The sequence below is a fragment of the Dreissena polymorpha genome, chromosome 13 (assembly GCF_020536995.1).
Source record: "Dreissena polymorpha isolate Duluth1 chromosome 13, UMN_Dpol_1.0, whole genome shotgun sequence".
Lineage (NCBI taxonomy): Eukaryota > Metazoa > Mollusca > Bivalvia > Myida > Dreissenidae > Dreissena > Dreissena polymorpha.
The window spans coordinates 61267581-61276553 of NC_068367.1; the positions used below are offsets into that span (position 1 = coordinate 61267581).

At 35.9% G+C, this 8973-nt stretch overlaps 1 protein-coding gene across 1 annotated transcript; it reads right to left on the reverse strand.

Moving 5' to 3' along the window:
* Positions 1 to 685: 685 nt before the first annotated feature.
* Positions 686 to 8232, reverse strand: LOC127856604 (uncharacterized). Its single transcript, XM_052392913.1, has 3 exons — positions 5181 to 8232; positions 1547 to 1843; positions 686 to 1418 (listed from the first exon to the last, which is right to left on the reverse strand). The coding sequence occupies exons 1-3, from the start codon at positions 7429 to 7431 to the stop codon at positions 1090 to 1092; spliced, it is 2877 nt and encodes a 958-aa protein (XP_052248873.1). The 5' UTR covers positions 7432 to 8232; the 3' UTR covers positions 686 to 1089.
* Positions 8233 to 8973: the final 741 nt, after the last annotated feature.

Consider the following 8973-nt stretch of genomic DNA (forward strand, 5'->3'; position numbering starts at 1 on the left):
TTTCCAGAAATTAGAAAATATCAATAAAGGAGGTTTATTTTACCTAGTTTATCATTTGGTCGATATATCATTTTGAAACGATCAAATTAAATGAAGATTTGTAAATAAATCTGGATTGTAAACAAGCGTTATATTCAAATTTACCGTATGAACTAATTTTTATCGCACATGACCAAGTTTCAAACTTGGCCGATATATCATTCGTGCAAAGGCTCTGTTAAACATTCTTGACATTGGCAATCAATGTGATAAATAATATTTTTGGCTATCGACCTAGTTTTTTAAAATCAAATTTCTAACTCGATCAAGGTAATATTCGGACAAACGTCCTGACCAAGTTTTATGAAGATTTGAAAATAACTGTGAATTCTAGTGTATCTACAAGATCTTTTTCAATTTGGCTTTTTGACCCAGTTTTTAACCACAGATGATATAGTTTAGAGCTCGGCTGATATATTATTGGGGCAAACGATCTGAACCCGTTTACATTGATTCGACAAGAAATGTGACCCCTAGTGTATAAACGATGCGAATGTTGACAACGCAAAAAGGCAACAGTCGCCATCAACAAAAGGTGATCACAAAAGCTCACTTTAAGCGGGTTTTGCTCAGGGGAGCTTACATTGATGACAACTCTGACATCAAAATGTAAACACGAAAAGGGAAAAACAATCATAACCCGTAATACACAGTGACTTTTTAATCGCATAATCTAACATATTATAACCATTGCTGCACTTGTATGAACTCTACTTCAACCTTCATTGAATGACAGAATTAACATGTTAATTTTCGATTTGTGAAAAAACATATAAGCTTAAATGAAAAATGAGAAATGTTTTCGTAATACATAATACATGTTAACGGACATTTTCACAGATTTTCCAATAAAAAAAATCATTATATATTTTTACCAACAAAACAATAATATATAAACAAGTAAATACAACATTAAAACAATTGATAACAACTTTGGCCTCGATCCCTAACAACAATCTGATCCGAATCTTGACAATTTTAAAATTGTCCTTTTTTTATTATGTGAACACGTCTCAATGTCTTTATAAAATTAATGTGTTCAACCACAAATTAACTACATATCACCGATACATATTCGGAAGATGGGCAGCCATTTAATGTAAATCCGTCAAATGCGCATGCGTCGAGTCTTTTTTCACTTCCGGTGCACGTGACGTTGGTCATGGAATAGGAATCATCTAACGTTTCTTTTTTTTCAGACTGTGCTGCGCCCTCTACAAAACCGAGCTGTTTGCAAACGACTTCCGTTTCCTCGCGTCCCCACTTTTCGAAGCAGACTGGAAGCCAATTGTTTTGATGATAGATTTCCAGACTTCCAGACTGTCGTGACACTTCGGGTTCGTCTTCGTCACTGCTCTTTGTAAGTCGAACCATGTGGTCTGTAAGAGAGCATACACTTTCTTGCTCAATAATGACAATAATGTTAAATGTGTTGATTATATTTTACGTTTTAAGCGCGTGACTAAGTTGGAATTGCAAGTTTACTTGTGTTATTTTCTATTCTTACCACAAATAACCCCTACGTCCATTTCGTGACTGTACGTGGAGGGATCTTCAACGTGACCGACCGAATTACACCAGCGCGTGCGCAGACAGGTGACGTTTAGGTCCCAGAATGCACCAGATCCACGCCCAAAGTGACCACTTCCGGCTGAAACTCCACCGAGGTATCCTAGCTTCCGGCAGATGTACGATGCCTCGATATGACTGATCTCGCGAGGTATGGTCCCCCATTCGCCTTTGTGGTAGATTTCTACGCGGCCCTCTCTGTCCGTGCTTCCGTCCACTAGGGAAATGTACGGCTCTAAAAGAGAATACATACGCAAAAATAATAGGCAAAATACCTTCAGCGGTGTCCTTCAAAAATATCGGTAAAACAGAGGGATGTTTCCCAGATACCGCTTTTACCCTGAACTAAAATCTTCGAAACTGATTCCTACGTAAATGTTGCGGCTTAAATCCTACAATCAACTCGTCAGGTTGATAAGTCCGATGATTTCAAAGGCCAATTGTGACTTTTGACCTGTAGTATGACTGTGACATTGACCTGCACGCCTGGTTAAGTACATGGCTTTTTACATGTAAACATTTGACCAAATCAATTGAAAAAAAAACAACAATTGATTTTTAAAACCAGTTTAAAAAGTTGGACAAGCATTCAGATTATTTTCAGGCGACGATGATCTCTTTAAAATACCATTTAAAGTATATATTGCGTTGAAGCGCCTACAGACTCGACGACGATTTAATGAATACCCGAAAATGAAATTGTAAGGCCGTTCATTATGGAATAGTCTGTTCTGATTAACGACCCAGACACCAGACAAATCTGGGCTTCGCGAATGTTTTATTGTATTTTAATTGGGCAGACGCGCCAGCGATTTTGACACGTGCTTAGAACACTTCCGCGTTATGCCGCATTTCTACGTTGGAATGTGGCAGGTTAACCGTAGAGCTTGACGATATATGGCTGTCTGATGTTGCTGATTTGTTGTTTCTGTAAAAGATTCATGGGTTACTAGAGTGCATTTATGAAAGATTGAATGAATATCCCAGCAAAAAAAACAACAACATCATTCAAATAACAATCAATGACATTATTTTGATTAATTTCAATTACATCCAGACATGCGCACTGGCGTCAGACAATAAAGAATACTTAAATTAAAACACTAAATCATACAGTATTTTATGTTACAAGGTGCTTTTAACCCAGAAAAAATCTATATAAGCTACATATTTCACATGTAAGTAATTAAATAGATTAATACTCCAATACTATACGTGATAAAGCGAATCAAACATGTTTTAACGAGCAAGAATGTGTATAAACAGTCCAATTACTAGTATATCGTTTAGGGCATTTCTACGATATCAATATTTCAAATTGTTGTGAAAGTGTGTCTTAATTTATGCGTTAATATATTTTCACCTGATCATACACGTACCCTATCATCTCAAATTAATGTTGATATCTTTCGATAAAAATAATCCCGCATAAGTTTGTACACATTGGGTTCATTACGCGAGTATGCGCAAATTTATTTCATTATTTACGGATTTCACTGTTAATTTTTTGTAAAGAGCTATCATATAATACTAAAGTTCAAAGTTCAAAGTTTATTGGCAATCGGCAATAAAAACATGCTTTAAATTTAGCCATTTACAAAAATAAGTATAGCAAAGACAATAATATCTATTAAGTAATATCATCACACACACAAAATGTGCATATAAATATTCAAGCATAATATACATGCATATATAAAATATAATTATGTGACGGAACATTGATATAAATTGGATTAAGGAACAGATAGTTCTGTAAGGGTATTATTTCTTAAAAACATAGCTTCTTTTAGGTATTTACAAATTCCTAATATATTATTTATTTTTTTCGATGACATAGTGGTTTTGAATAAATTTACGGTAGAAAATAAATTTTCTTCTGTAATAAATTTAAATCTTAAGTGTCTATAATTGTCACAACAAAGTAGGAAGTATAATGCTTTTTACTGTTAAAGTATGGAACGCCTTGACTGTCTGATAATACCAAAACTTGTGATATTACGTCAATGTGACTGCGCATGAATGCCTGTAACCATTATATATATGCAAAATCACAATAAGTAAATACATAATTTGAATATATACAGATAAAGCATTAATATATAAAGATATATTTTTCTTATATATAGATAAAATATAAACATATACAGATATAAAGAAGTAATGCCTTCCTACAATGGAAGATTATCTGTGTATAATACATTCGTATCTGTATATTTTTACAGTTTATCTATATATAAGAAAATTATATCTTTATATATTAATGCTTGATCTGTATATATTCAAATTATGTATTTATATATTGTGACTATGCATATATATATAATGGCTACAGGCATTCATGCACAGTCAGATTAACGTAATGTCACAAGTTTTGGTATAATAAGACAGTGAAGGCGTTCCATAGTAAAGAATCGTTTATTAATACACAAATACAGAAATAATAGTAAATGTTGAAGGAGTCAAATGAAGTGGTCAATGCATTCCTGTAATATTTGCATCGCACTATGCGAATACAGGGCTCCATGCATGTGCGTAACGTATCGTCCCAGATAAGCATGTGCAGTCCGATCAGGCTAATCTGGGACGATACTTTCCGCTCCTATGGAATTTTTCGTTTAAATGAAGAACATTTCAAACGAAAATCCACTCTAGACGGAAAATATCGTGACTGATTAGCCTGTGCGGACTGCATAGGCTTATCTGGGACGACACTTTGCGTACATGCATTAAACCCGTTTTTCCCAGAGCGAGGCTCGATATGACATGCAAGATTTAAAGGGACTTTCAACCACGAATGACGAAAAAAGAAAAGTTCTAAAATACCGTATTTTTTAACAATTATTAGTTTTTATTGATTAAAATATCACGACTGGTATATTCCATTAATTGAAACAAGAAATATCTTTAAAAAAAGATATACGGCGTTGATTGTGGTTGCAGTTAATGAAAGGTAAAGACTTCAATGAATGAGATCAAAGATAGCGAATGTCTTTTTCTGTGCAGTTCTTAGCTGCAGCAAACGCAGTACAGGATGATACGCGGAGTTTTCGCGGCTTATTTTACATTATTACATATTGCTGGTCATAAACGTATAGATACAAAACAGAAAACCAAAAGAAGAAGCCGAAAAAGGTTCATATTTTCAGTATATTCGGTAATAAAAGTGTGTGATGTGAAATCGAAAGTACATCGCGAAAATAGGTGACATAACGATATACACACTATAAATAACGCAAGTAGATTGATCATTTTATATATAAAACATATACAATTCACTACGCATGCACAATTTGCATTCCTGGGTTTACCACGTGACGACGATGATCAATATACTGGCGTTATTTATAGTTAACTGGTAGTTACCTGGTAGACATACACAGTAAAAGTTATTACCGAATATACTGAAAATATGAAAACATAACAACTTTGTTCAAGTAATGTAAAATACCAGTCGTGATATTTTAATTAATATAAACTAATAATTGTAAAAAAAGACGGTATTTTACTAATTTTCTTTTCTTCGTCGTCGACGTTGACAGTCCCTTTAAGCTGTAAATAAATGTACTGACCTGGTTCTCCCAACAGATGAGTCAGCGCAGGAATAATTCTGTCGACTTTTTTATTCGTCTTGTAAACAAACTCCATCATCTCGTTTACGTCGGAATCTGTTAACTGCTTCCGTTTAGTGTCATGACGCTTTCCGGAACGTAGCACGTCTTGGCTTGAAGCTACTTGGTCCAAAGAAGTGGTCACTGCCGCAGTCGGCATAGCAGTTGTCAACGGTTTTTTGTCGGGTAAAGTGTGTTGCTCTTGCTTTCTTTCATTGGACGTTGCGGAATGAATTGGTTTAAACATGCCTGCCATGTGTGAAGTCTGTTTCAACAGCGTTTCCTCTGTCCGTGAATCAATTTTGTTCACGATGTCTAGCGACTTGTTCACTAAATTTTCAACATAAATTACTCTATGATATAGATGTGGGATCCATCTCGTGTTTGAGGCAATAGCTTCGGCAAAAACGTATATGAGGTCAGTTCTGTTATGCATTTCAGAAAGCTGATGCATGTCGACAACTTTCGTTTTGTTTTTCGCTGAGCTTTTTCCCGCTTCAATGGTGACGTTTTCTCTTATATGCGCAAGTTTGGCGATTTCATTGTCCAACTTTTCAATAGCTAAATTGATCGTAGAGGAACTAGCCACAGCCAGTTCAGTTAGAAGTTCAACCAAGTGAGAACCATTTCTGGTTAGCATAGACAGTTCCTGTAAAAACGGTTCTGTGGGTAAACATTTGGCGTCAAAATGTTGTGGCGGTGTAGCATTGGATTTTTCTTTAGCTTCGAATGTAACGAATTCTGGTAAACTTCTGTTGAACAATTCAAAGGTCCCATTAAGCAGATACGCAACAAGGTCTTCTCGAAGAGTTATTTGATCATTAGCAATTGTCTCTGTGTCCGACAATAATCTTTCGATTAAGTTTCCTGTGTGCTTGTAGAGTGTCACTGACTGGAAAACATTTCGATTAACTTGCTCAAGACCCCTAAGTAGTTTCCGGCTTTCGTTTCGGAAAATATCGGTATTGACATTTGCTCCCCCTTCGTGACCAGGCGCGAGCCTTTGTTGGTTCCCCGAAACGGAAACATTAAGGTTTCTCAGACGATCATCTATTAATTCAAACATTTTAGCACACGTCATCTGTAATTTGTCGTCATCACCTCCATTAGCAATATGATTAAAGGTTTCGAATGTGTCGACCTTTTTGCTGTTGGATTGTGTGTCCTTGGGCGAGTCGTTGCTTTTATTTGTAACGTTTGCAAGAACTAACGTTAGAGTGTTCTTCATTTCCTCCGAGTCCTTGGTTATAACAGAGATATTTCTTGCCACTCCTTCAATGATTTTGTTAGCATAGAATGACTGGTGTTTTATCTCCCGTGTTTTTTCTTTGATTGCGCGGGTATCATTCAACACGTTGTACGCCGTCTGTATAACCTCCGTCGCAAGTATTACTGATGTCTCGCTGTTAACAAGCATTTCGCCTTGAAACTTCTTTGCCTCCATAAGCGTTGCTTTGATATCATCTGTATCATTTTTTATATCTTTAAAATTGTCATTTGTTTGCTCTACGCTTCTCAGAAGTTCATCTAGTTTCGTTTGAATATCGGAATAATAAAAAGAATGTTGTTCCATAGCATTAAATATACCGCTGTTAGTCGACGCTAAGTCTCCAACGTCGTGTTTTATATCAGCGATCTTTTTATCCAATTGAACGTGTTGTTGCTTCACTTCGGACACATCCGTGTGCAATGTATGCATGATAGTATCTACTGCGTGTAGATGAGTATTCACAGTTCGGAAACTACGAGCATTGTAGTACTGTAAATTATTCATTCCTCGTTCCAAAGTCATCAATCGCTTGTGCAAGGTATCAAACTTAGCGTCTACGATTTCCAGTATACCGTCGAGTAAATATTTATCTGTAGGATCCAGAGGTATCGGAGGTTTGTGCGTTGTTCTCATTTGATCTTCTTGGCGCCTAGAGTCCGTTTCTTGTCGTTTGTCTAAGTCTTCAATTGGTGACGGACTTGTAGTGGGAATGTCACCGTTGTGTTGCTCGCTATTGGCAGTCGTGATTGAATTATCCATGTTAGTGCCAATAAATGGTCCCCGTTCCTTATCATCTTTCGCCACATCTGGCAAGTGCGTGACGTCTTCTTTAATCTCATTAATTGATCTGTCCATGTTGTGTTCCACAGCCATTGAAACACCACATAAAACCATCACAAAAACAACATTAAGTTGAAACACTCTGTGCTTCCGTTCGTTCATCTTAAAGCTCTGCTTTCGTATAAGAATGAAACATTATTTCAAAACAAGCCTGTGTTGCTTTTACATTTGTATTACCTTCCAAAAGAACATCATACGCTCGGCATCACAGGAAATCAGCCAAAAGTTCAAACTCCGCTAAGTAGCTAAGGATTTATCGACCTTAGATAACGATCATAATTGGCACATTACGTTGAGAAATATAAAGCTTAAAATCAAGTCATTCACCCTTGGAAGAGTGATAATAAACACATGTTTATTACGTGTTTTGTTCTTCTAATCTGCTGCTGTTATTCCGATTCAAATAAATTTCGGTGAGCACAAGAAACACTGTGAAATAAGAGGAAAAAGTTTTCTGAGCACTGTTAAAAATCTATTTGAACCTGTTTTGTGCTATCAATTCATATGAAGATTAAAGTACATAAGGTATCATCAGATCTGTCTGTATATAAATTAGCATTTTCTCGGTTAAACAAATAACAAAAATGTTAGCTGTCAATATGATGGACTGGAATCGCTTTGTGCTAAGAGGTATTATCGTCTGAGGAATCAAAGCGTTCAGAACAAAGAAATATACGGCGATAACCTCTGGAGTGTATTTTTCCCAATTTTTATGTCTGTCGGAAGCTGATATATAAAATGTTCCCCGGTAAACAGTAATGTTGATTTGCGGTTACCTTTGTATGCGTACGGTCCGGGTTGCAACGTACATCCCTTTATTGCGTTTCTCTTTGATTCTTCGCGTTTATATATAACACGAATTTAGCTGCTATTTTTCTTGAAACATTATCAGTGTTTTGTTGGGATTTTACAGCGTAGATTCCTCTGAAAATGAGTATTCCCAGTGGGATTATCAAAAATACACACCAAACCGTTCACGTGTCCAGATGTTATCCTTTTTTAATTATGTATTTCGCACAGTTCAGCACAATATTAACTCCTCTTTGAAACTGTAATGTCCAGACATTTGCATCGCGAACTACTTATTTCCTCCCTACACCCTTTTCACGAGCATCTAAAGAAATTTGATAGAAGAAAAATACAAGATATCCGGTTAATTCGTATTTCCGTGTATTCAGCAGGTTTGTACAAAACACAGCATCAAGTATACAAGAGCAACAATTTACTCGCTTGGATTCTCAAATAATCATTGGCACGTGTGTTTCCTTAGGTAAATTACGCGGTGGGGGTGGTAACAGACACCAATTGAAAGCACATTTTCAAGACGGACGTTTGTTATGGAGCCTATATTTTGTAGTAAGTAACATGTCTATCTTGTGTAATTCTTCCAACGATTCAAACTTATTAAATAGATAGATATGAAGCTTATTTTGTATAGAATTAAAATAAAATACAATGGGTATTTTGTTTGACAAGAGCTGTCTAAGACAGCGCGCTCGACTTTTCGAGTGCTTGACAGAATATCGTAAACCATCCTGGGGAAATTATTATATTCAATAAGGTCAAGGTAATACAATCATATCCTAACTGGAAGAGGACCATAATTGAAACATATTGATCGCTTATCTTTTAAAGAAGTGGTAC

What these genes read in the sequence shown, in the direction of transcription:
- LOC127856604 (XM_052392913.1), bottom strand. Translation starts at nt 7,431, where the DNA reads ATGAACGAACGGAAGCACAGAGTGTTTCAACTTAATGTTGTTTTTGTG. An exon ending in TCATCTGTTGGGAGAACCAG is followed by an intron (nt 1,844 to 5,180) that starts GTCAGTACATTT and finishes ATTCTCTTTTAG; the next exon opens with AGCCGTACATTTCCCTAGTG. An exon ending in GGACGTAGGGGTTATTTGTG is followed by an intron (nt 1,419 to 1,546) that starts GTAAGAATAGAA and finishes GCTCTCTTACAG; the next exon opens with ACCACATGGTTCGACTTACA.